The sequence below is a fragment of the Ahaetulla prasina genome, chromosome 7 (genome assembly GCF_028640845.1).
Source record: "Ahaetulla prasina isolate Xishuangbanna chromosome 7, ASM2864084v1, whole genome shotgun sequence".
Lineage (NCBI taxonomy): Eukaryota > Metazoa > Chordata > Lepidosauria > Squamata > Colubridae > Ahaetulla > Ahaetulla prasina.
The window spans coordinates 11,971,924-11,996,286 of record NC_080545.1 but is presented as its reverse complement, the minus strand read 5'-3'; the positions used below and the strand labels follow the sequence as shown (position 1 = coordinate 11,996,286).

Below are 24,363 nucleotides of genomic sequence, written 5' to 3'. Positions count from 1 at the left end.
GAAGTCCTGCCTCCTGCTTTTATAGCCTCTGTGGGTGTCACTGCGTGACTCATCATTCTTTGACTTTGTCCCAACGCCTCCTCTGCTGCGCGCGCCGGTCACATCTGTGCAGTCTTGCATCAAGCCAAAATTGTTCTTGGGGCATTGCCAAATCAGAAGAAGGCCCGGGAGAATCAGGCCTTGCCGGCGCATCCTCCTCCCTTTGGGTGGGTGCCAGGGAGGGAGAGGGCCCAGGAGAAGCAGGCCTTGCCAGGTCTTCTTCCTCACTTTCTGAATCATCCGAGTCCAGGAGTCCGAGTCCAGGAACCTAGGTCACAACAGGACCAACCCAAAATCACCCGACTGGTTTTCATGGCTAAGGCGAGACTTGAACTCAAGGTCTCCCAGTTTATAGTGTGACGGTGCCTTAACCGCTAGTCCTAACTGATTATCCTGAAATAATTGGATGTTATTTTTGTTCCTGTGGTAGTGGTGATGGTTTCTCTTTTAATTAGTGTATACGGACGTCAACAATGCAAACATTTCCTCATATTTTATTAATAATAATTGCAACTTTCTGGTTGCAATCCTAATTACATCTGGTATCCTAGGATGGTCAGACATAACCCATTGGATACATGCAGTGGTGGGATTCAAATAATGTAACAACCCGTTCTGTGCCCTAATGACTGGATGGGTAAGTGTGGCTCAATGGTCATGTGACTGGGTGGGCGTGGCTAACTCAGCATCACTCACGTCAATGGGCGCTTTGCCTTAGCTGTTACAATGTAATGAGGGTTAACCCGAGAGGCAGTTTCTGTAAGCAGGGCAATAAAGATGGGGCTAGAAACACCAGAGTGTTTCCTTCCTGCCTTCCTTACAGGATTAGCCCTGTAAAGTGGAAAAAAACAAAATAAGATTTCTTCCAACAACCGGTTCTCCGAACTGCTTAGAAAGTTAACAACCGGTTCTCCCAGATAGGTGCGAACTGGCTGAATCCCACCACTGGATACATGCCTGGAATCTTGGACTGATACAAAAGATATTGGTCAGTTACAGAGTCATGACTGAGGGGGATAAATTGGATTGGAAGTCCACCATAGAGAAGAAGGAATTGAATTCGTTTTCTTCTATCATTTTTTTTTTCCAATCTAAGAGAGAATTTAATGATATAAGCTAACTTTTATGGAAGAGGAGCGGTGAGAAGACAAAGAGAAGAGAAATTATTATTTCTTAACCATCTGGGCATATCTTTTTTAACGGATATCCTTCAAAAATCTGTAACAGTAACAAGAGTTGGAATGGAACTCGGAGGTCATCTAGTCCAACCCCCTGCTCATGCAGGAGACCTATACTAGGGATTCGAACCACCGAACTGCTGACTGTTCTGATTGACAAGCTCAGCGTCTTAGCCACTGAGCCCCCCTCCTCATAGCATCTTGAACACCTGTTGTGACTCCAGCCCCCGAACCTGGCCCCATGCCCAAAAGTGAGAGTGAGGGGGAAGGGCTTACCTCGGGAGCACCAATTCCTTTGGCTCGGGGAGTCAGAACCAGACCAGTCAGAGGACATAATGAGGCTGTCATCCCCTGATTCCTCCCTTCCCCAGGCTACACCTTCAGACCCAGCTGATAATAATAATCAAGCTTGGCTTGACCCGCGTTTCAGAAGATTAGAGAGGCGGCGTCATCAAAAGGAAGGGTGGGGCAGGAGCCCCACCCCACAGGATATATCATATATATCATATATAGCTTTGGGAGTGCTCTCACTCCACGAGAAGCAAAGTTTAGCTGATCCGTTTCAAAAAAAGCTGAAAGTCTTGCTACGTGAGTCATTTGTTTGAACTTTGGCAGGCAGCTGCTATTTCTCTGCCAGAACTGATAAGAGCCGTGAAGGCCAGTTTGTGGGTCTGAAGTGGGGAAGGAGACAGAACAACACCCTTCTCGTTTGAGCTGCCTGATATTTTGTGAACCGAAAGAGGAATCTGGACTAGAAGCTGGGGAAACCCAGGTTGAAACCTAACCACAACAGTCCCCATGTGATCTGGGGCCAGTCCTTCTTTTTTAGCCCACTAGGAAGAAGGAGGCCAAATATTTACCATTCTGAGTTTCTGGAGGAACAGATAAAAAAATGTAAAGGAGTCCCTGCAGATTTTACTCCTCTGGTCATTGCCAACTCTAGTGGGTGTTGCTCATCTCTGTTTCAAGGCCATTGAGCCAGCTCTGACCCAAGATATTTCCACAGTTATGTGGACAGCATGACATCACGGAATGCTGTTACCTTCCCACCAAAGTGGTACCTATTTATCTACTCTCATTTGCATGCTTTCAAGCTGCTAGGTTGGCAGGAACTGGAGCAAGGACGGGAGCTCACCCTGTTGCCTGGCGCCTGGGTCTCAAACCTAGACTGCTGTCTTTTCAGCTGATATGCCCAGCGTTTTATCCGCTGAGCGACCATGCTGCCATTTGGAGGAAAAACAAAATATGAATCTAATGACAGAAACATATCATCCACAGGGTGTGATTATAAAAAAAAATTACCCAAGTTGATAGCTATGGGCATGTCATCAATGCCCCATCACTGGGTAGAGTTTTCAGTCCACCACAGTGGTTGCTCTCTTGGATTTTTGGACCCTAACCCTGTGGCTACCCCGATAGTGAACAAATCTAACAAACAAGTGATATAAAACGGACGTAAATCACAATTCTATCACCTTCTGAAATTTCTGTTTATAAATACTGTATATCCGGAAGCGAACCGTGAGGTTAAATTAGGCAAACATTTCATCAGTTTCACAGGACAATCAATGCCTGACATTCTGAACTAGATAGGACACAATCTAGGCTAAATGTGACATCTGATCCAGGGTGGAGAAAGATCCGTTGGGTGGAGGGGTGAACGTTTCAGCCACCAGCTTGCAGATTTGGTCATGTGGTTGACATTCTTTGCTTGCCCTTGATCAGTAGCAATGGTAAATCGTCCTTAGGAGGATTGAAGTATAAGCAGTCATTATGCAACGAAACTTGAGGGAGCCTTGTTGTTGGCCTCCTGGTTCAACAAGTTACACGGTGTAAAAAGTGAGCCAGCAGGGCATGGACAAAGTGGGATTATTTGGGGGAAAGTTAATTAGGACATGCTGTTCTGACCTAGGCTTCCCAAAAGCACGAAACAGACTCTTTGACCTGACAAAACCTCTCTTTATTAAGCTAATGTGAACTCCTCTTATTCACATCCAGCAAAGTCCCGGCAAACAGTCTTTCAAGGGTGAATTCACAAACACAGACCTCATCAGTCTTGGAGAGATGCCAGGCCGATATCTTCCAAACGCAACGCTGTACAGGAAAATACTTGGCAAGGAGTCTCTGAGAGTGACGGACAGATCCACACACTAATGAAATGAACTAATTGTCTCCTGCAAACTCCATTCCCCTTTCGCCCCACTTTATTCCCTGTGGGAGGGGGCATTTATCATCCACCTGTGCCTTTACTGCCGAGTCGGCCCTTGTTCCTTAACTATTCCCTTCTCCTGGCAGCTTTGCACATTCACACATCAGGAACAGGATCCAGCTGTTCTTCAGCCCAACTTATCTCCGACTCCGAAAGTAGCTGATAACTGTTGGACAGCCCTGGTCCTATCTCTGCCTTGCTTAGCAGCAGAAATTTTGGTCGCAATTATGGTCACACATCGAGAACTATCTATCATTATACTGTAGTTACCGCCAGAATTGTCCACATTACCATTTTTCTTCCCTCAAATATTCAGAAGTTTAGCAACTTCTTTGCAGTTCTTAGGATATGAGGAGTTGAACCTTGGTTCAGTCCCCTGCAACTCTAAAGCAATTTGCAGGTAGTCCTCAAAATACGACCACAATTGAGCCCAACATTTCTGTTGCTATGCGAGAGCATTGTTAATGCTCTCGCATAGCCCTGAGTCCTCCGGGAGAAGGGTGGTATAAAAATCGAAATAAATAAAATAAATAAATAAGTGAGAACCAGTAGTAAAAAAATGCTTAAAAAGTTAAAAAAAAAAAAGTTCTGATAATCAGCTGAGCAACGCGGGATCTTCAGAACTTTTTTTTTTTTACTTTTTAAAGCATTTTTAACTACCAGTTCTGGAGAGCCAGTAGCCCTTTTTACTACTGGTTCTGGCAAACTGGACCAAACTGGGAGCATTTCACCCCTGCCAGTGAGGGAGAGCACAGAAGGACCAGGCAAGGGGGGAGGACAGGGCAGGCATTGGAGCAGAGGAGTGACGGAGCTCTGGCGAGAGCAATTACCTCCCCACTGATCCCCGAGCACAAAGAATGGAGAGGAGGCAGGATCAGCGCACGGCAACCCGACAACTCAGGAGGAGGATGCCCCGCCCTTCTTCACAAGACTCACCTGAGCAAAGAGATTTAAAAATATGCTGTTGGAAGGGGCATTTGTCAGGAACAAGCATTGAATCAGTGGAACCTCACATGCAGTTGCTGAGGTCTGGATTTCACCGTGCTTTGTCTTGTGTGCCTTGCCCGGTTCGCCCGCCTCGCTGGACTTCTTGCCTTGGTTGCCGCCTTGTTAACTTTGCTTACTGGATTACTTGCAGCCATAGGCTATCGAAGGTGCATGTGAGAGCTTTGCTTCAGGACTTGCAGTAAATGTGGGGATGTTTGGGGGACAGATGGAGCAATAAAGGGGAGTTAGAACTGTTCTCTGGCTGTGTTGCTTCCGTGCCTCGCCCCCGGCTCATCATAGCAACCATAAATCAGGCAGAGTTTTGATCACACTGTTACAGCCAGCATCTTGACTTTATCCAGTGGGCCTCCTTCCCACCGCACCCCGCACACTACAGGTAGTCCTTGACTTACGACCACAATCGAGGCCAAAATTTCTTTTGCTGAGACATCTCTTCAGTGACTTTTGCCCCATTTTACGACCTTTCTTGCCACAGTTAAGTGAATCCCTGCAGTTGTTAAATAAGTAACATGGTCGTCCAGTGAATCTGGCTTCCCCATCGATTTTGCTTGTCAGAAGGTCACAAAAGAGGATCACGTGACCCCGGGACACTGCAACCGTCATAAATATGAGTCAGTTGCCAAGAGTCTGAATTTTGATCATGTGACCAGGGGGATGCTGCAATGGTTGTAAGTGTGAAAGATGGTCATAGGTCATTTTTTTCCCCTGTGAAGTTGTAACAGATGAACAGAGTTGGAAGGGACCGTGTAGATCAGGGGTAGTCAACCTTTTTATACCTACTGCTCTCTTTTGTATCTCTGTTAGTAGTAAAATTTTCTAACCGCCCACCGGTTCCACAGCAATGCGCTGTGTATCGTCGTCTGCGCATGCCTCTCGTGCATCATGGATTGGGTTTGGGAGTGGGGGCGCCAGCTACCAGTTCTACTTGTCTGTTACAGCTGGGTGGTGTGGGGGGAGATGCGCAAGCTATTCTGGGACAAGGCTCTTTTGTTTGCAAGCGCACTATAGCGCCATTTAGTTTCACTTACATAACATGAACTAAACTTAGGTGTGGGCGATACAAATAGTATATTTTCTGAAATTTAAATTGTCACGGGGAATTTTATGAAAACCAAATGAAAATGTTTGTAAATAATGCTATGAATTTTTTTTAAAAAGTCAATTAAAGTTAAAAAAAGGAAAGTGCTTCAGTATCGGACAAAACCCCTGCTGCCCACTATGAAAGCTGGAACGCCCACTAGTGGGCAGTAGGGACCAGGTCGACTACCACTGGTGTAGATCATCTACTCCAACCCCACACCCAAGCAGGAAACCCTACACCCATGTTGGCGAACCTATGGCACGCGTGCCACACGTGGCACGTAGCACCTTCTCTGTGGGCGCACGAACTATCGCCTCAGTTCAGCTTTGCCACGCATGCGAGAAAATAAGCCCTAATGTGTCTTTTGGAGCAAAAAAATAATATAAATCCTGGTTGCCAACTTCTAGTGTTGCAGAGGCGGGTTTTACTTACCTTTACTACCGGTTCGCAACGGGAACGCACACACATGCGCAGAAGCTTCTTGATGACATACGGGTCAGTAGGCTGAGCCTCCTGCCGGTTTTACTACCGGTTCTTGCGAACCGGTCCGAACCAGGGGCAACCCACCACTGCAGTATTGCTATTGCTATAGCTATATTGCTGTAGCTGTGTGAAAGATCAGGTTAAGGACAGGTTCTCATAGAGTCGATCTACCTGTGTGATTGCTGATGACTTGATGACACGAAATCAATCAATCCACTCTTATTACTATTTTTTTTTTGTATCCTCTTTGATCATGTTTGTTTCATCAGCAGCTAACATTAGTCATGCACTGTATTTTTCTCCAAGTTGCTTTGAGTTGGATGTCGTAAGTCCCTTGGAGAATGATCTCTGCTCTAAGCCAAAGAAACGTGCAAGCTTATGTCCAGGTTTGTAGTATCAGAACTCCCTGATACTGGTTTCATACTGGTTTCATACTGGTCCACCCACCTGCTCTGGTTTCATTGGACCATCCATCACTCCAAGGCGAGAATGGCATTAGGTTAATGAGCTTAATGAGGAGGGCTAGAGGCGGGGCAGATTAATACTCTATTAAGGAATCAGAACCCTATATTAAGCTCCAGCCAGTCCTTGGCAATTACTCCCCGCTCCAGTCGAGACAGACATCTTGGGAGACCATCCAAGGTCCAGAGTTTTTCTCTGCGATGTTTACATAGGTGAGTGAGTTTGGGGTAGATAAGAAAACAGAACTTTTCAGGAAGAAAGAGCCGGAGGGAAGCCTGGCTGGGAAGCTCTCAGCATGGTTGGTCCATGGAATCTGCAGAATGGGACAACTCACTGTGGCCGAATCACCATTCGCTGCAGGACAATTCAACGCATGGCTTAGGACCCGGGTACTTACGAGACCGCCTGCTGTTACCCTATGCCTCCCACCGACCCGTACGCTCTCATAGAGAGGGTCTCCTCAGGGTGCCGTCCGCCAAACAATGTCGGCTGGCGGCCCCCAGGAGTAGGGCCTTCTCTGTGGGAGCATCGATGCTCTGGAATGAACTCCCCCCTGGCCTACGTCAAGTGCCTGATCTTCGGACCTTCCGTCGTGAGCTAAAAACATACTTATTTATTCAAGCGGGACTGGCATAATAGTTTGATTTTAAATTGGGGTTTTATTAATATTTTAAATATTTTAAATTTTAATTTTAATTATCAGCCGTTTTCGTAATTTTGCTATGTTTTAATTCATTTTTAACTGTACATATCTTGTATTTTATTTCTGGCTGTACACCGCCCTGAGTCCTTCAGGAGAAGGGCGGTATAAAAATTTAATAAATAATAATAATAAATAATAACGCAGCCAAGTCGCTGCGGGACAATTTAACAATTCCATTCCATATTTTTTTTTAAAAAAATTAATTTTTGCCATTCACGTTTCATTCCGTCGTTTAATGATTCTATTCCACCGTTTCTTTGATATTGTCGTAACGCTTTGATATCATCGTAACGTAAGGCTGCAGCGAGCGAAGGAGGTGGTGAAAACCCCAGATGCTCCCTGGTTGCCCTGACCCAATGAGCAACTGTGGGAATGTCTGTAGAGATTCTCAGTCATCCAGGTCATGGTTGCCCCAAAAGTGCTTTTTCAGGATTTTTTTTATTTTTATTTTTTTTTTAATTGAAAAAGTTTTTACAAAAATTTTCACCCCCCCTTTTTTTCCCCTCCCCCCACTCCATCCCCTCCCCCATCCCTCCAAAACCACCTTCCTCCCTCACCCCCCACCCGCGACTTCCCAGAACAAACACAAGGTATAATTCAAAAGAAAAAACAATCATTCGCTAACTTTTCCCTAACACAAATTATAATCCTCCCCTTCTTCTCAAATCCTAACTTCCCCCATACAAATCAAAGATAAATACATCCTAATCATTCAAAAGCAATCTGATATCTCTTAATCTGATATCTTTTTTTGCGTATATTCAATCCATTTTTTCCATTCAGTTAGATGTTTTTCAAAAAGGCTGAGATTTTAGCCATCTCAGCCAAATTAGCAACTTTCAATATCCATTCTTCTATTGTAGGTAACTCTTCTCCCCCACCCTTTTTTTTTCTTTTGAAGACATTTTGCTTCTTATCCAAGAAGCTTCTTCAGCTCTGACAGGATAGAATGGGTAATGGAAGGACAATTATTATTATTTTTTAAAAAAAGAAAGCTAGCCTAAAGCAGAAAGGAGGGTAGAGCAAGGGGCCTTGGAAGGCTCCGCAATTACCTTCCACAAAAGGTGGAGTCAGGTACGCGCAGATGAGATTCACCCATTTCCAGGAAACAGAAAGTGAGCAGCCAAGTCCTTCTCTCCTCCATTCTTCATGATGCTGGGTTTTCCGGAGAAGGGAGGTTGTTTCAGTGGTGAAATTCATTTTTTTTTTTACTATCAGTTCTGTGGGCATGGCTTGGTGAGCGTGGCTTGGTGGGCGTGGCAGGGGAAGGATACTGCAAAATCTCCATTCCCTCCCCACTCCTGGGGGAAGGATATTGCAAAATCTCCATTCCCTCCCCACTCCTGGGGGAAGGATATTGCAAAATTTCCATTCCCTCCCCACTCCTGGGGAAGGATATTGCAAAATCTCCATTCCCTCCCCACTCCTGGGGGAAGGATACTGCAAAATCTCCATTCCCTCCCCACGCCTGGGAGAAGGATATTGCAAAATCTCTATTCCTACCCCACTCTGGGACCATTCAGAGGTGTTTTTTCCTGGTCCTCCGAACTACTCAAAATTTCTGGTACCAGAAATTGAGAGAGATGATAGATAGAGAAACAGACAAGATATAAACCTTACTATATCTTCTACGCAAAGAGATGACAGATAGATGATAGATAGATAGATAGATAGATAGATAGATAGATAGATAGATAGATAGATAGATAGATAGATAGATAAGATGTAGACCTTACTATATCAAAGAGAGAGGGAGGGAGGGAGAAGGAGAGAGAGAGAGAGAGCGCAACTTCTGAAGCAACAATGTGAGCTTTGCAAAACCAGAGCTATTTTTGTATGCTCTCAGGAACAAGTGTTTTCGCCTGTATCAGTGCACGTTTCAAAATTGCCCTTTGGGGATGCTTTGCACACCTGACAACTCCATTTATACGAGTTGTGTGCATGTGTATTGCTGCGGCAGTAAGAAGCTGCTGTATCTGACATACATCAGGAAGACTTGGAGCAGTGGTGGGTTGCTCCCGGTTCTCTCCAGTTCTTGCGAACTGGTAGTAAAAGCAGCAGGAGGCTCCGCCCACCTGCCCAGATGTCATAATGGATGATCTGCGCAAGCGCAGAAGCTTCTGCGCATGTGCCCGTTTCAACCCAATAACAAAGGTAAGTAGAACCCACTTGGAGGCATCCTTGTTGCCAGCAAGCAGGCCTTGCTCCATGGTGGTTGGCAGATGCTGGAACGCAACGTGAGTTGTGTTGTTTTTTTTGTGCTTGCTGGCATTGTGCAAATACCCTTCCCATTTGGATTGCAGGAGCATGTTGTAATTGAATTAGGTTTTAAATATTAATTCTAGCTCTGGGAATTTTAATCCTGGATTTTAGTTGCCTTGAGAATGAGGTTGACCAGAAACCAACAAATAGAAAGGGTGCTTCCTTTATTCAGTTAATATTCTGTTACACCACCTACCATTCCACTTACCTCATAAACCCATTGGATGTTGCAAACTGTCCTAGCAAATATTCACACAGCTTTAAGGGAGATTGCGTGTATTTCAAAATAACATTGGAAAATCCCAATATTTTTTTTTACTTACTTTGTCTTTCCTGCCCTGCCAGCCTCTTCTTTCATTGTTTCCAGTTGGATGACTGACAGCAGTCATGATCCCAGCTCAAACCCAGGAGCTGTTGGCCAACTTGACTGGAGAAACTTATTTTTTTTCAGCACTGTGTAATTTCGGCAGGTAACTAAAATGCCCTAAAGTCATCCAGCCAGCTAAAGTGGGAATAAAACTCACCATTTCTTGCTTTCTAACCCATTATCTTAATCACTTGCTTAATTGTCACAAAGGTGTTTTTTCAAAAGGCCACTGGACCAGGGGTGAAATGCTCCCAGTTCGGACTGGATCGGCTGATCTGGTAGCAATGGTGGCAGGTGGTTTGGAGAACCGGTAGCAAAAATCCCTGCTCCCCACCCCTGCCCATGCCCACCCAATCGCCCGGTCGCCCACTCGCCCATTTGATGCTTCTTTTATAAAATGCTTTTAAAAGGTTACAACAAAAGACTCTGACAATCACAGCTGAGCCGCACGATTGTCAGAGCCTTTTTTTTTTACTTTTAAAAGCATTTTTTTACAACCTATTCAGCCAAATAGGTTGTAAAAAATGCTTTTAAAAAGTAAAAAAAAAAAGTTTGATGATCACAGATGAGCCGCACGATTGTCAGAGCCTTTTTTTTTTACTTTTAAAAGCATTTTTTTACAACCTATTCGGCCAAATAGGTTGTAAAAAAATGCTTTTAAAAAGTAAAAAAAAAGAGCGTTTGATGATCACAGATGAGCCGCACGATTGTCAGAGCCTTTTTTTACTTTTAAAAGCATTTTTTTACAACCTATTAGGTTGTAAAAAAATGCTCTTAAAAGTAAAAAAAAAAGGTCGCGCGCCACAGATGATCACCCACCCACTCCACGTGCTGTTCTACTTACCCCATGCCTCCTTTTGGTGTGCACTGCGTGCGTGCGAACCGGTATTAAACCGGTTCAGATCTCACCACTGCACTGGACTGTGCTTTTTTTTTTTCCTTGAGGAAGAAGAAGACGTTTCACTTCTCATCCAAGAAGCTTCGCCGGGTCCTGACAGGATGATGGTGGTGGGAGAATGGAAGGATTGTATTTCTTTGCAGTCATCACCTGCTTGTTAGCACTTTCTCTGAGAGCCGTTGAGGCCGCTTGAGGGTTTAATCTGTGCCCACATCTCACCGATGGGTTTATACATTTATCTGAAAGCTTTGTGGGAAGATATGTCCATCTGGTTCAGTTCCAAGCCAGGAGAAAGACACTGGAAACATGGTGGCTGATTGGAAAGATGGTTTAATGATGAAGCAGAACCACGTGTGATTCTGGGCAGCTGGATAAAATGGAGTTGAGCGTGGAGGGTTTTTATACCTTCTCTTGGGCTTTGCACTTGAGCTTCCTGTTCCTATGCAAGAACATGTATTCTATTGCAGGGGTCTCCAACCTTGGTCACTTTAAGGCTTGTGGACTTCATCTCCCAGAATTCTGGGAGTTGAAGTCCACAAGTCTTAAAGTGACCAAGGTTGGAGACCCCTGTTCTATTGGCTATTGTCAGACCCTCATGTAGGGGTTATGTAGGGGTCATTAGGAGCAGGGGTGGCTTCCCACGGGTTTACATGGCTGCCTACTTAAGCAACTCTGGGCAGCTCCTAACAATAACACCAATAAATAAAACAATAATCAAGCAGTACAGAACAACAGAGTTGGAAGGGACCTTGGAGGTCTCAAAGTCAGTCATGACTGACAGGGAAACCTTTACCATTTTTTAAAATCACTTGATGATATCACCTAGATTGGTAATGAAACATCTGCAACAAAGCCACCAAGCTCTGAGTGCACCAAGAATTACTCAGAAGATGGATTTCTCTATCCCATTAATGTGTCTTTTATACTGACTATGCCTTCCGGAACCAAGCCTACCTTAATCCTCTCAATGACTTCCCTTGTCAGTGTTTGGTCTTCTACCACTTCAGAGGTGTGGCTTGGCAAACGGAAACAATCAGATTGCTAAAAAAACGTCTTTGACTAATGACATAATGTGGAACTGGCTTTTGTTTACGAAAGCTTGTTGCTACCATTAACAAGCGTGTTTGTTTGGTTTTTTTAAAAAAAAAAAACAAACTCAAGAGATATTTTTAATCCAGAATTATCAGAGTAGTCATGCCAATTATGATTTTGGTTGGCTTAAGCCATTTCATGTTAAGGCAGCATACCTGGTGTAGAGAGGAGGATTTAGAAATTACGATAATCTTTCGGGTTGTGACTTTTTCTTCTCCTTTTATTTGTAAGCCATTGAGCCATTAAGGAATCAGGAGGTCTGAAAATAGAAATAGAATAGAATGGAGGAGAGTAGAGTAGAGTAGAGTAGAGTAGAATAGAATAGAATAGAATAGAATAGAATAGAATAGAATAGAATAGAATAGAATAGAATAGAATAGAATTCTTTATTGGCCAAGTGTGATTGGACAAACAAGGAATTTGTCTTGGTTGGATATGCTCTCAGCGTACATAAAAGCTATAAAAAAAGTGATAAATCATGATCATAGTCATCATCATATTACAGTACATCATAGTGAACATAAAAAAAAAGACACATTCATCAAGAATCATAAGGGACAATACTTAATGGCACTTAATAAGCAATCAAATCATATTAGGAAACAGTCAATATAAATCTTAAGGATTCCAGCAACAAGGGTACAGTCATAAGTGGAAGGAGATGGGTGATGGGAAAGAGGAAAAGATTAATAGTAGTGCAGATTTAGTAAATAGTTTGACAGTGTTGAGGGAATTATTTGTTTAGCAGAGTGATGGCGTTCAGGGAAAAACTGTTCTTGTGTCTAGTTGTTCTGGTGTGCAGTGCTTTGTAGAGTCGTTTTGAGGGTAGGAGTTGAAACAGTTTATGTCCAGGATGTGAGAGGTCTGTAAATATTTTCACAGCCCTCTTTTTGACTTGTGCAGTATACAGGTCCTCAATGGAAGGCAGGTTGGTAGCAATTATTTTTTCTGCAGTTCTAATTATCCTCTGAAGTCTGTGTCTGTCTTGTTGGGTTGCAGAACCAAACCAGACAGTTATGGAGGTGCAGATGACAGACTCAATAATTCCTCTGTAGAACTATATCAGCAGTTCCTTGGGCAGTTTAATAAATGGTTTAATAAACAAACGTGTACGGAATGCTTCCCTGGGAACGGGCTGGCAAGTTTTTCTAACCTGAGTGAGAAGAAGCCCTTCCCCATTTAAGGCTTTCCTCTGTGGTCAAAGAACTTTGCTTGATCTTCAAGGCCAGGTCCATGAGGAAGAATGTGGTGCGCCAATCACATAGGATGGCTTCTCATTGTCCTCTTGATAGGCCGAGGGGTGTAAGTAAGGCACTGAATCTTGGACTTGCTGGGGTGACATTTGAACTCCTAACCAGATATTGGAGGATGGGATGGAGGCAACCTTCTCTCAACCATCATGGCTAGGTTATTTTTTCTAATAACTGAGTAGAAGAAATTGTATGAGTTGTCAAGAGCCTTAACAAGGGTTTATGCTGATGATAGCTTGCTTTCTCTTTGTCGTGAGTTGTCTGACGGAGTGGACATCCTTATCCATAGAATAAGAGAGTTGGAAGGGACCTTGGAGGTCTTTTAGTCCAACCCCCTGCTTAGGCAGACAAATGGTTATCCAATCTCTTCTTAAATACTTCCAGTGTTGGCGCATTTACAATTTCTGGAGGCAAGTTGTTCCGCTGGTTAATTGTTCTAACTGTCAGGAAATTTCTCCTTAGTTCTAGGTTGCTTCTCTCCTTGATTAGTTTCCACCCGTTGCTTCTTGTCCTGCCTTCAGGTGCTTTGGAGAACAGCCCAACTCCCTCTTCTTTGTGGCAGCTGCTGAGATATTGGAACACTGCTATCATGTCTCCCCTAGTCCTTCTTTTTGTCAAACTAGACATACCCAGCAACCGTTCTTTATATGTTTTAGCCTCCAGTCCCCTCATCATCTTCGTTGCTCTTCTCCGCACTCTTTCCAGAGTCTCCACATCTTTTTTTTACATCGTGGCGACCATCACTGGAGGCAGTATTCCAAATGTGGCTTTTCCAAGCAGTGGTGGGATTCACCGGTTGTTACAACCAGTTTGCTGCGCACGCGTGCCAAACTCACACTTCTGGGCATGCTCAATATGATTAAAATTTACCTTCTACTGAATCCAAAGTGAGTAAAACAGATGAGCACGGTAATTTTCTCTGCAGCACCTACCATCTGGATTTAAAACAAAAGAAATATAGGTAGGTTATAGAGCAGGGACAGGTGGGCGGGCATTATAAAATAGTATTAACACTTCACGTGATCTTGATTCTATCCCTCTGTTAATGCAGCCTAGAACTGTGTTGGCTTCTTTGGCAGCTGCAGCAGACGGCTGGCTCATATTTAAATGATTGTCTAGGACTCCAAGTTCCCTTTCACAGTTACTACAATTGAGCGAGGTACAATTGAGCGAAATGTGTGTGATTTCATGTGTCTTCCTTCTAGATCCTGCCACCAAGAGCTTGGAAATGAAGGACACCATGTCTTTGGTTGGTGCTTTCTACGGCGGGAAGTCAATCCTTGTTACAGGAGCCACAGGGTTCATGGGCAAAGTCCTGGTTGAGAAACTTCTCCGGTCTTGCCACGACGTGAAAACCATCTACGTGTGCGTGCGGCCCAAAGGTGGACGTTCCATCCAAACCCGAGTGGAAAATCTGCTGAAATGCAAGGTAAGGAAATTCAAGGGTGGACAGAAATGGGTAGCATCTGGTAGGGTTTTGCCATTGGTTCACTGCTGTGGTGGGGAAGCACATCTGGTCTTAAACCTAGAGAGGCAAATATGGGACTTGTGTATTTTATTTATTAAACGCATTTCTAGCCCACCTTAGATTGTATCTATGATTACATTGAAGTCAGTGGTGGGTTGCTCCCGGTTCGGGCAAACCGGTAGTGGCAGCGATGGGAGGCTCCGCCCACCCACCCAGACATCATCAAAAATGCTCTGCGAGAGCAAACCAGTAACGAAGGTAATTGGAATCCACCGCTGATTGAAGTCTCCAATTCTATAATAAAGTTCCAATTCTATAATTTTCTTATGCAGTTTTCCATAAAACTCTTCTTGTTTATTATTAGGTGCATATATCACTATCAACAACATCTGTTTCTATGATTCATTGTTACCTCCACCATCGATATTCTCCCATCTTCATCTGCAAAAATTTGTCTAGCCTTTATTGTTTCTTTAATATACAGAACCACCGCCACCCCTTTCCTTTTGCTGCGCAAATGAAGAATATAGTTTCCCAATTTTGGGATACTGCTGTGTAACGGGGTGAGCTCCTGTTACTTGTCCCAGCTTCTGCCAACCTAGCAGTTTTGAAAGCAGTAAAAATGCAAGTAGAAAAAATAGGGACCACCTTTGGTGGGAAGGTAACAACGTTCCATGCGCCTTTGGCATTGAGTCATGCCGGCCACATGACCACAGAGACGTCTTCGGACAGCGCTGGCTCTTCGGCTTTGAAATGGAGATAAGCACCGCCCTCTAGAGTCGGGAATGACTAGCACATATGTGTGAGGGGAACCTTTACCTTTACCTTTATATATGTATAAATGTATATGTATATAAATGTATATGTATATAATATATGTATATATGTGTGTGTGCATATATATATATATATGTGTGTGTGTGTGTGTGTATTGGGACCGTATGTATATATACATACATACACATACACATACATTACACACACACACCCCAAAAGTTTGTTTATTCTTGAGTTGATCCGTATTTTTAAAAAGTTTGCTCAGTAGTCGTTTTGGCTCTATCTCCTAGCATTTGATGCTGCTCTTAACAATATTAAAAAAATAATAATAATTCCTGGTGTCTATGGAGATTCTCAGTCATCACGGTCATAGATGTCCCAAAGGTGCTTTTTTCAAGAGGCAACTGGACTTTCTTGCAAGAAAGTCCAATTGCCTCTTGAAAAAGCTCCTTTGGTTCATTCAACCTTAGGAACCTGAGCATTTTCCTTCTTTGTTGTTGTTGCTGTTGTTGTTAGTTGCGAAGTCGTGTCCAATTCACCGCGACCACATGGACGATGTTCCTCCAGGCCTCCCTGTCCTTTACCATCCCCTGGAGTCCATTCAAGCTCACGCTGACTGCTTCAGTGACACCATCCAGCTACCTCATTATCTGCCATCCCCTTCTTCTTTTGCCCTCAATCTTTCCCAGCATTCGGCTCTTCTCCAGTGAGTCCTTCCTTCTCATTAGGTGGCCAATCCTTCTTTGTTAAGTGAATATTGTCTCTTGCACTCCAGTTGTTCGACAGAGTCCGGGAAGAGTGGCCCAATTTCCATGAGAAGATTAAACCCATCAGTGCTGAGTTCACCAAGCCAAACCTGGCCATTGCTTCCGAAGACATGGAGGAGCTGCTCTCTGAGGTCAACGTCATCTTCCATTGTGCTGCAACGGTTCGATTCGACGAGTCCCTGAAGTAAGTTCTCCTTGCTCTCTCCATGGGTTTCTTGCCATCCAGCCCCAAATCATATTTTCTTGAAAGGAGACATGACTAAGTGCAGCAAGCCATTCCCAGGAATTAGGGCTACATCACTTTGAAGAAGACCATGGTGGAGCACAGCCATTATTTTTTTTACAACACAGCTAGTCCTCAACTTACAACCATAATGGAATCTGGAATTTCTGGGGTAAGTCATGATGGTCAAAGTCGAGGTACCCACATGACTGGGCTCACTTTTATGACCTATGCTGTGGTCATGTGCAGTAGTGGGATTCAAATAATTTAACAACCGGTTCTCTGCCCTAATGATTTCTTCCAACAACCAGTTCACCAAACTGCTCAGAAAGTTAACAACTGGTTCTCCCGAAGTGGTACAAACTGGCTGAATCCCACCACTGGTCATGTGACCCTGGATGTGAGTGCATCCATTGGGACTCCAGAACCAGGTTGCAAGTAGCGTTTGGGAAGTCTGTCATAACTTTGGATGTTCACTAAATGACTAAAGGTGCTTTTTCAGGAGGTAACTGGACTTTCATGGTTGTTGTTTTTTTCCTTTGAAGACGTTTCACTTCTCATCCAAGAAGCTTCTTCAGCTCTGACAGGATAGTGTGGAATGGAAGGATTTATACTCCTTGCGGACAGCTGGTTATTTGGATGAGAAGCGAAATGTCTTCGAAAGGAAAAACGAGGAAATCTAGTTGCTTCCTGAAAAAACACCTTTGGGACAACCATGACCTCGTTGACTGAGAATCTCTGCGGACTTTTAGCTATACAATTTGGGATGGTCACCCTTAGAATGGTGTGGGAGTAAGAATGGATTTCCAGAGGAAAAATTGCAGACTACAGGAACCAGGAGCACTAACTGAGGTGACCCTGAGGACACAGATAAAACCTCCAAGGACTTCAACAACTCTGTAAAAGGATGCAAATAACCAGCTGTCTGCAAGGAATATAAATCTTTCCATTCCCCACCATCCAGTCAGAGTTGAAGAAGCTTCTTGGATGAGAAACCAAAGATTTTCAAAGAAAAAAACTAGACAGTCCAGTTGCCCCCTGAAAAAGCACTTTGAGGACAACCATGATTGGATGAGTGAGAATCTCTACAGTCTTCACTAAGGGACTAGTAATAAACCGAGAGCTACGTGTTAAAAGGTTAGAAGAGAATCCATAAAGTTTCTTGTTGACTGCCAAAACCAAAGAACTTTGCTTCTTTAGCAAACCAGGCTTTACATCAGAACCAGAGGTGGGTTTCAGCAAGTTCTGACCAGTTTTGGAGAACTGGTAGTGGGAATTTTGAGTAGTTCGGAGAACTGGTAGTAAAAATTCTGACTGGCCCCGCCCCCATCTATTCTCTGCCTCTGGAGTCCCAGCTGATCAGGAGGAAATGGGGATTTTACAGTATCCTTCCCCAGCCATGCCCACCATGCCACGCCCACCAAGCCATGCCATGCCCACCAAGCCATGCCCATAGAACTGGTAGTAAAAAAAACTGAATCCCATCACTGATCAGCCCTTCCTTTGTCTTCTTCTTGAAGAAGAATAGTTTCCAATTTCAAGAGACCAGTTAGCTAGCTGGTTAATGGAGAAATAATGAATATTTAATACACATTAAATCTTAGAATAATGAAATATTTCTGCAGCTTTTTGGTTTGGTTTGGTTTGGTTTAGTCTGGTTTTGTTGTGGTCTGCCAGAAGCCTGTGGAGCTAGCAATGGAATCAGACAGCGATGAGGCTGAGGTGAGGCCAGGGCCATCGGGAAGTGAGGTGCGGACTCCAGAGCCTCCAGAGACTGACAGTAGTGAGGCAGAGGAACAGGAGGAGCCTGTTCCTAATGCACGCATGAGAAGAGCTGACAGAAGGCAAGAGCAGCTCAAGCAAAAAGGACAACTCGGGAGTAGGGCCAAGAGATGATTGACCCCCCTCCCATAAGATGTCCTCTGGGAGCTGGGACTCTTCAGCCAAAGAGGTTGTAGAAAAAATGCTTTTAAAGGGTTCTCACGATCCCAACTAAGCTGCCTGATTGTCAGAGCCTTTTAAAAGCAATTTACAACCTCTTCAGCCGAAGATATTGTAGAAAAAAAATGCTTTTAAAAAGTTCTCACAATCCCAGCTGAGTTGGGTGATCATCAGAGGCATTTTTTTAATTTTAAAAGCATTTTTTCATCCGAAGAAAAATGCTTTTAAAAGTAAAAAAATAAATAAAACCCTCTGATGATTGCACGGCTCAGCTGGGCATGGGCGGAGGCGGGGAGGGATTTTTGCTACTGGTTCTCCGAACCACCTGATGCCATTGCTACCGGATCGGGCGATCCAGTCCGAACCGGGAGCATTTCATCCCTGATCAAGATGTCCTATAACTCCTTAGGCAAGAGGCCCAAGAGGATTGATTGGACCTGGCATCACACCCGCTGGACCTCAAGCCTAGCTTTTTGTGCTTTCTTGAGCAGGGATGCCCTTCTCCTGAATGTCATGGGGACCCAGCAGCTCCTGAAGCTGGCCCACCAGATGAAGAACCTCGAAGCCCTCATCCACGTTTCAACGGCCTATTCAAACTGTAACCGGAGGCACATAGAGGAAGTCTTCTATCCTGTTCCCGTGGAACCAAAGAAGCTTTTGGACCTGGTGACGTAAGTAATGGAAGCAACCCTTCCTCCTTTGTGATGTATTTGCAGGTACGTTTGAAGGAATTCTTGTATTGTGACCCAGGCCCCAGTAGGTAGTAGGAAATTCAGTCCGTGAAAAAAACGAACAAACTTTATCCGAACAGCTGAGAATTACTTCATTCCCAGCGTAGTTCAATTCAAATTAAAACAAATGCCTCCCAACATAAATTCCTCAGTCCTGTCGCAAACCTTGGTCCAATTAAGCAAACTGCAAAAGGCCTTTCTTGGCAAACGTTCAGAAGTCACAGAAATAAATGCAAGATGTAGACGAAGAAGAAGACGAAGCTACCAATGTTGTTTTCCAACAAAGCCCAAACGCTGTTGCTGGTCTTTTAAGCCTTATGGGAGGAGCTAATCATCTCTTGGCCCTATTCCCGAGTTGTCCTCTTTGCTTGACTGCTCTTGCCTTCTGGCAGCTCTTCTCATGTGTGCATTAGGAACAGGCTCCTCCTGTTCCTCTGCCTTACTACTATCAGTCTCTGGAGACTCTGGAGTCTGCACCTCACTTCCCGATGGCCCTGGCCTCACCTCAGCCTCATCGCTGTCTGACTCAGTTGTCAGCTCCCTAGACTGCTGGCGGACCACAACAAGTTGTTGTCTTCTCCTATACACTTTCTGTCCAAGAAAGAGAGAGATTTGTGGTAGTGGAGTTCCAGAAATGTACAAGATTTATGTAGATACCTCATTTGTGTCAATCACACTTGGCCAATAAAGAATTCTAATCTAATCTAATCTAATCTAATCTAATCTAATCTAATCTAATCTAATCTAATCTAATCTAATCTAATCTAATGCAAAGAGTATTGTTACAACGTAGAATAGAATTCTTTATAGAATAGAATTTTTTATTGGCCAAGTGTGATTGGACATGCAAGGAATTTGTCTCTGGTGCAGAAGCAAGCAACAAGTGATACATCATGATCATAATCATAAATACAATGACTATATATATAATATAATGATCTTTGTCCTTGTAAATGGTAACAGAGAAGGAGGAAACACACATACGAAAGTACACCAACCATCATTGTTCCTGTGCAACTAAAGAAATGTTTGACTTAGTGGGGAAAGTCAATGGCCCCCAACCTTTTGGGTACCAGGGACCAGTTCTGTGGAGAGAGGTTTTTCCATGGACCAGAGCTGGCATGGTTTCCTGTGCTGCCTGCATCCCGAGGATGGGGCTTCAGTTGTTTGCACAGACTGGTTTATGGAATGCTGCGGACTGGTGCCAGTCCACGGACTGGGGGTGGGGGACCCCTGGTGTAAGTAATGAAAGCAATCTTCCCTCTGTTGCGATGAATTTGCAAGAATGTTTAAAGGAATATTTGTTGCCTCTACCTATGCCCTTTCTTCCAAGAGAGAGAGAGAGAGAGGAGGAAAAGTTCCAGAAATGTGCAAGGCTTGTCTAAAGTAGATGTACCTTGGGAAGAATCTATCTTGTGATCCTTTTTGACCCAAGATCTGCCTTCTTTTTAGTGTTCTGACCTAGGCTTTCCAAAAGCACGAAGCAGACTCCTTGAACCAACAAAACCTCTCTTTATTAATTCCTCTCATTCACATCTAGCAAAGTCCCAGCAAACAGTCTTTCAAGGGTGAATTCACAACCACAGACCTTATCAGGCTTGGAGACCTGCCAGGCCATTATCTTCCAAACGCAATCTTGTACAACAAAATACTTGGCGAGGAATCTCTGAGAGTCACCGACAGATCTTCACACTAATGAAATGAACTAATTGTCTCCTGCAAACTCCATTTTTCACCGTCCACCTGTGCCTTTACTCCTGAGTTGGCCTTTGTTCCTTAACTGTTCCCTTCTCCTGGCAGCTCTGCCCATGCGCACATTGGGAACAGGCTCCAGCTGTTCTTCAGCCCCAATTATCTCTGACTCCGAAGGTAGCTGACAACTGTCAGATGGCAGTGGCCCCATCTCTGCCTCTGATGCAGAGCCCTCATCAGATCCTTCGCCAGACTCCAGGACTGGCCCATGTTCCTCCCCAGCATCCTCACTTTCTGAGTCTGCCACCAGCTCTGCTGGCCACTGGCGGGCCACAACACTTAGTAAACAATAATGAGATGAGCAAGACACATGAAGGGAGGGAGGGAGGGAGGGAGGGAGGGAGGAGGAGGGAGGAGGGAAGGAAGGAAGGAAGGAAGGAAGGAAGGAAGGAAGGAAGGAAGGAAGGAAGGAAGGAAGGAAGGATGGATTGAGGACTCAGATTGTTGGGGACAATATACTAACTCTGTAAACCATTTAGAGAGGGCTGTAAAGCGCTGTGAAGCAGTATATAAGTCGAAGTGCTATTGCTATCTTATAAGAAGACCTAGTCCTTAACTTTTCCAAGGACATGCATATGAAAATATGTAAGGACAATGCTTCAAGTTTCATTTTCTCCCATAGATATATTTTATTATTTTAATTTCATTTTATTTTTATTTTATTTTTTTAAAAAAATATCCTGCTAGGTGGATGGATCAGTCCCTCATTGAAGCGATCACCCCCAATTTGATTGAAGGCTGGCCCAACACCTACACCTTCTCCAAAGCTCTGACTGAACATCTGATCCAGCAGGAGAAAGGAGACCTAAATGTTGCCATCGTTAGACCCTCCATCGTGGGAGCTAGTTGGCAGGAGCCCTTCCCGGTAAACATGTGTGCTCTTCCGTTGCTAGGTTTACATGCTACTTCTCGCAAAAAAAGAGAGATTGATTTAGAGCATGGCTCTCCAAACTTGGCAACTTTAAGTTCTGTGGACTTCAACTCCCAGAATTCCCCAGCCAACAATGCTGGCTGAGGGATTTTGGAAGTTGAAGTCGACAACAGTGGTGAAATCCAATTTTTTTTTACTACCGATTCTGTGGGTGAGGCTTGGTGGGCGTGGTGTGGCTTGGTGGGTGTGGCAGGAAAAGGATATTGCAAAATCCCCATTCCTTCACCACTCCCAGGGGAAGGATATTCCAAAATCTCCATTCCCACCCCACTCTGGGGCCAGCCAGAGGTGGTATTTGCCAGTTCTCCGAACTACTCAAAATTTCCACTACCGGTTCTCCGAACTGCTCACAGTTTCCACTACCGGTTCTCCAGAACCTGTCAGAAACTGCTGGATTTCACCCATGGTCCACAAGTGTTAAAACTGCAAGGTTTGGAGACCTCCTGATTTAGAGTCATTCCCTAATGGCTCTAAATAAGAATGTGCTTCTCATGCTTTTGGAAAAGGAGAAAGAAGCCCATTATCAATAACCTTAAAAGCTAATGAGAGTGATCCTGGATTCATGGATGGGATCTATCAGGAAATCTCAGGGTCAGGAGGACACATGTGCCCAGAAGAATGTCAGCAAAGTGGATTTCACTCTCAAGGCTTAATTTTATGGACACAACTGTAACATTGAGAAACAGACAAACAACCCAAAGGGAAATGAGTCTAATCCCCATCCAGAAAACACGATGAAATCCCTTTGTTTAGAGTCAAGCACTCTGTGGCTCAGACTGCTAATGCAGTCTGTTATTAACAGCAGCTGCCTACAATTACTGCAGGTTCTAGTCCCACCAGGCCCAAGGTTGACTCAGCCTTCCATCCTTTATAAGGTAGGTAAAATGAGGACCCAGATTGTTGGAGGCAATAAGTTGACTTTGTATATAAATATACAAATAGGATGAAGACTATTGCTAACATAGTGTAAGCCACCCTGAGTCTTCGGAGAAGGGCGGGATATAAATGCAAATAAATAAATAAAACAAAAAAGCACTGTTTTACAGAAACTCGCATTTGAGGTTGTTGTGGCTCCCGCCCCGAACCTGGCCCCATGCCCGAAAGTGCTTGGAGCTGGGCCTTCTGCCAGAAAGTGAGTCGGAGCCGGGCCTGCTGCCAGAAAGTGATTTGGACAGTGAGGGGGATGGGCCTACAGACCCAGCTGACAGCAATCAGGCTTGGCTGAATCCTAGGTTTCGTAGGCAGAAGAGAAGAGAACAACAGAAGCAAGGGTGGGACAGGCCTAGGAAGTGCTGAGTCATGGAGCCACACCCCGCAGGATATAAAAGGCAGCAAGAGCTGGTGTTTCTCTTTGTATCAGGCAAACCCACTGATTGACTAGAGCTGAAGGTTGTGACTCACCAGCGTCTTGGCAGCTGACGAGGACTCTTGGCAGATGCTGGCTCTTTTGCTGCCAGAGCTGATAAGAGCCGGCTAATTAAGCCATCGTTCGGACGGAGGCGAGGAGGACAGAACAGAGGTTCTGTATTGAGGATCTGGATGTTTTTAAGAAGAGTCTCTAGATCAGGGGTGTCAAACTCAAGGCCCGGGGGCTGGATCCAGCCCACAGGGTATTTTAGACCCTAGAAACAGTGAAGGACCAGCCCACAGTGCCTCTGCCAGAGAAAATGAACTCGGGAGGGCTGCGTGCAGCAATCCCGAGCTCCATTTTCACTGGCAGAGGGTTGCAGGAGGACATCGCAGCCGAAAACGGAGCTCAGGTTTCCGTTTTTGCTGGTAGAACACTTGAGCCACCACAGGCACCCCTTGACATGAGTGATGTTGAGATGGCCGCACCCACCTCAGCCCCCCAAGGTCAAAGAAAACCCTGATGCAGCCCTCAATGAAGTCGAGTTTGACGCCCCTGCTCTAGATGATCACTCATCTAAACTGGCATAGGTTCTCCTGCTTGAGCAAGGGACTGGACTACAAGACCTCCAAGATTCCTTCCAGCTTCTATTCTATTCTATTCTATTCTATTCTATTCTATTCTATTCTATTCTATTCTATTCTATTCTATTCTATTCTATTCTTATCCCTATCCCTATCCCTATCCCTATCCCTATCCCTATCCCTATCCCTATCCCTATCCCTATTCTAGTCTAGTCTAGTCTAGTCTAGTCTAGTCTAGTCTAGTCTAGTCTAGTCTAATATAGTCTAGTCTATTCTATTTCTATCCTACCCTATCATATCCTATCCTATCCTATTCCTATTCCTATTCCTGTTCCTGTTCCTGTTCCTGTTCCTGTTCCTGTTCCTGTTCCTATCCCTATCCTATCCCTATCCCTATCCCTATCCCTATCCCTATCCCTATCCCTATCCTATCCTATCCTATCCTATCCTATCCTATCCTATTCCTATTCCTATTCTATTCCTATCCTATTCCTATTCCTATTCCTATTCCTATTCCTATTCCTACCCTACCCTACCCTACCCTACCCTACCCTACCCTACCCTACCCTACCCTATTCTATTCTATTCTATTCTATTCTATTCTATTCTATTCTATTCTATTCTATTCTATTCTATTCTATTCTATTCTCTTTCAAACTATACTTCCCAAACTATAACAGATTTCTCAGAATGACTATCAACAGCCTCTCAGAACAATTTATGCCGGACAAACAGGACTAATGTCTGAGAAATCCAGATTTTGACTGTCTTTCTCTTCTGCTATGGCTGAGAAACTAGCTGTTCTGACC

General features: G+C 44.3%; 1 protein-coding gene across 1 annotated transcript in view; it reads left to right on the top strand.

The window, feature by feature from the left end:
* Window positions 1-6,615: 6,615 nt before the first annotated feature.
* The window catches only part of LOC131202037 (fatty acyl-CoA reductase 2-like), a 36,053-nt gene continuing 18,305 nt past the window's right edge, over window positions 6,616-24,363 (top strand). The window contains exons 1-5 of the mRNA XM_058190556.1: window positions 6,616-6,672; window positions 14,238-14,461; window positions 16,053-16,228; window positions 18,700-18,879; window positions 21,379-21,556. Of these exons, the coding sequence (XP_058046539.1) occupies window positions 14,261-14,461; window positions 16,053-16,228; window positions 18,700-18,879; window positions 21,379-21,556 (735 nt within the window). The 5' untranslated portion in view covers window positions 6,616-6,672; window positions 14,238-14,260. The remainder of the gene's footprint in view (window positions 6,673-14,237; window positions 14,462-16,052; window positions 16,229-18,699; window positions 18,880-21,378; window positions 21,557-24,363) is intronic.